Here is a 3245-nt window from a genome sequence, read left to right on the forward strand (position 1 = left end):
TCCTCTGTACAGCAAAGTCACCTTCCAGACATTGCTGATGTATTGTTGGGTGGGTAATTGCAAGATCAGACATTTCAAGCCAGTACACAGGAAGGTATCTACTATAATTGAGGTGGTCATATGCAAACACCCATGGTAGCATACGTCTTACACTTGACAAGTGAAGTTCCCAATTTGCTTCACGAGTACCTCTCAGGAAGAGCAGGAGAACTTCTACCATCTCAATATACGAACTCCAGAATCCAAAGGTCTGCTTCTTGTTGCAAGCTTCTATGAATTGACTGTAAGATGTCTCAAACTGATGAAATCTTTCTCCATTCAAGATTTCTTGATATTCAGGTTTGGGGAAGGCTTGGGCCAAGTCTGCCATCAGCTGTTTTACTCTGTTTGCCTCTTCAGGAATGGTGTCCAGATAAGCATTGAGTCGCATTTGATGCATTGCCTCCACCACCAGCTTGTGAGCTCTGACTGCTCTGTTGTAGTGCTTACCAGTCATCACCCCATTTACCGAGCCTGTCGCAACAATCTCCGATTCTATCACGATATCTTGAAGGCCAGCATCTCTAAAGCGCTTTCCCAAACAACCAAGAAAGGACATAGCTGTGTGAAAAGCACCAAGTCGTATGACCAGCCTCTTCATAAACTGCGCATTTCTCCACCTAATCAGTTGTGCCTTCGCATAGATTGCTTGATCCATCACAACGACAACCGTCTAGAAGCTTAGCTGATCGGCAATCTCGACACATCTCTGCAGAATTGTAAGGACTGTGTCCATTTCTGTGGGGCTCCCATCAATGACAGGTAAATAGCCTATTACAGACTTTGGTGGAACCTCAACTTGGGAAAGGAGAGTTGGTTGAACCCAGTCCAAGAGGGCAAGATCTTGTCTGTTCTGAATTTTGTAATGTAGTAGGCTATGTCGACCTTCATAGGATTTTGCAGCAAGGGTGCATTAGCAGACTGAAGGAGTGAAACATGCTCTGCAAACGGCACTGGACCTTCCTTTTCCCCCCCATAGTATGTAGCTAGATTCACCACTGGCAGCTGCATTGACCTGTTTCTTGTTCTTTTCACAGCTGGATCTTTAGTGCTAGAGGACCTAGGTTGATTAGTTCTTGGACTGATATTACTCTGGACGACAATGCCATTTGTGTTGTGGGTAGTTCCACGTCCAGATAACGTTTCTTCTCCAAAGTCATTGTTATCCCATACTAACGTGGTTGGAATCCCTGGCTGTATGGTGGATCGAAGGGAATCTTCACCGCGACGAACCTCTTGTGTAGCAAGTGCTGTGTCATGATTTAAAATCACAGAGTTTGAAACAGAGTGTCCCAAACCATTTAACAGTCCTATCAACTGGGCTGATCCTGATAGATGACGCACTGTCATAGCAAGTGACATATGCTTAGGCATCAGTTTCCGTCCTTTAGAAGCCAGAGAAATTATATCCTGTGATATGGACAGGAGTTTTCTATGGATTGGTGCAGATACATCTACCATCTTCTCCGTGTCTGGCTCGTCAGATGCGCCAACTGCCCATGCTAAAAAATTGTATAGGCTGCAGGGAACAATTGCTTCTGCCTCTTTCAAATTCAGATGTTCTGCTGTCGGTGGCCATGGCATAGTAGGTTTGACTTCTCTGATTGTTTGCCTGAGATCTAATGCTGTCATGTAAGTATTGCGCAGTGCATTTGGATCAGCATACACATAGCCCATTTGTGATTGGTGGCCTGCTTGTGATGGTGCTTCTGTGTCATCTGTTGTCGAATCCATTTCACTGTGGGTCGTGCTTTGCGTGGCTTCTTGAAGGTTTGTCTGCTTTTCCACAAGAGTAGCTGTAGAAATGTCATTAACATAGACGATGTCTCCTTGTGATTTCATGTGAGGTGTTATAAAACATAGCTGTGGAAATTTCTTTGATAACCTGTGCTTCAAGTATCCAGACTTATATGAATTTGCCTCAACTCCATGGCTTATCTTAATTTGTTTGATGAATAAGTCATTCACTTTTTTAAGTTTCATGATCTCTTTGTTGTCAATGATGCGAGTTTTCACTGTCTTGCTGAAAACTTCAAATGCTTCTGAATAAGAAGTATCACTTCCTGTTTGTGTGTTGGCTGGCCTGGTCAGGTAGCGTGTAAAGTCCCTGTAGCATGAGTTGTGGTACCTAACTTCGATTGCCACACAATCCTTGTCTTTAATCTGCATGAGAAGTGACACATTTCCACTGTCTTCTGCTGCTTGCTGTAAATGGACAGCATCTATGGTTGAACATGTGACGAGGTGTTCCTCTTTTCTCTTGCGGGTAGATCTGCATCTTATAGTTTTTTCTTTCTGGCATAGGATACATATGTTTGGTAGAACATGCTGTGATCTTGCTGGCACTGAAAGTCTGCCAAAGCTGGAACGAAGAGCCCGTCTCGTTGTTGGTTTTGTATTTTCTGCTTCAACTTTTTCTCCACCGACATCAGCTTGGGGCACGGTTGCTATATAAAAAGAAAACGCACACACACACAAAGAAACAAAAATTAATGTCGAAAACCCATAAAACCAGTAATATAAGAACATTGGAGAATAATTGATTTTTAACAAATTTTAACCTTATAAAGTGCAAGTTTTAAACCTACCCGTAGAGGCTAAGTCATCGGCTTTCTTTTTCATGCTTTTCATCACCCTTTCAACACGTTGGGAGTCTGTAAAGCGTGCGTAACACGGCTGATGGAATCCTCCGTGAAGTGGTATTGCTGGCAACAGCGCTGTGTTGGAATCTGCACTGAATCCTGCCGAGTGTTGAGCAACGTAATCTCTCGCAATTTTTGCTTGAGGACCATCCAAAGACTTCCATTTGTTGACATATTCTAAGAAACGGGACCGTGTTTTGTCTGAAAATTGGACAATTTTGCACTTTTTGGACGGGAAGATGCACATAAAACACTCTTTTTCTTGAGTATTTTCATCCTCATCACTGGAGGCCGCCATGTTGTCTCAAGGCGTTGCCGCACCGTTCCGGTACGGCGGTTGTCATTGGCCAATTGCCGATGATATATTGAACACGTCTTCCGATTGGTTATTTTCCGGGATTTTCCGTTCGAGGATACGTGCACATTTTAAACATGTAAATAATTAATTAAAATCTAAATTACCCAAAATCTTTCGTGTGAAAAGTGACAGAATGTTTCCTATAATATTCTCTATAAATTCATACCAAAATCGTGTCCACCCGTTTTGTAGGTCATGCAAGAAAG

The 3245-nt window shown here is 42.9% G+C and overlaps 1 protein-coding gene across 1 annotated transcript; it reads right to left on the minus strand.

The window, feature by feature from the left end:
- Positions 1–813: 813 nt before the first annotated feature.
- On the minus strand, positions 814–2979 carry LOC137439324 (uncharacterized). Its single transcript, XM_068135052.2, has 2 exons — positions 2628–2979; positions 814–2486 (listed from the first exon to the last, which is right to left on the minus strand). Exons 1-2 carry the CDS (start codon positions 2977–2979, stop codon positions 814–816), a joined length of 2025 nt encoding a protein of 674 aa, XP_067991153.2.
- Between the last annotated feature and the right edge of the window lie 266 nt (positions 2980–3245).

This window comes from Myxine glutinosa, chromosome 14 (assembly GCF_964187855.1).
Source record: "Myxine glutinosa chromosome 14, kmMyxGlut1.1, whole genome shotgun sequence".
Taxonomy (NCBI): domain Eukaryota; kingdom Metazoa; phylum Chordata; class Myxini; order Myxiniformes; family Myxinidae; genus Myxine; species Myxine glutinosa.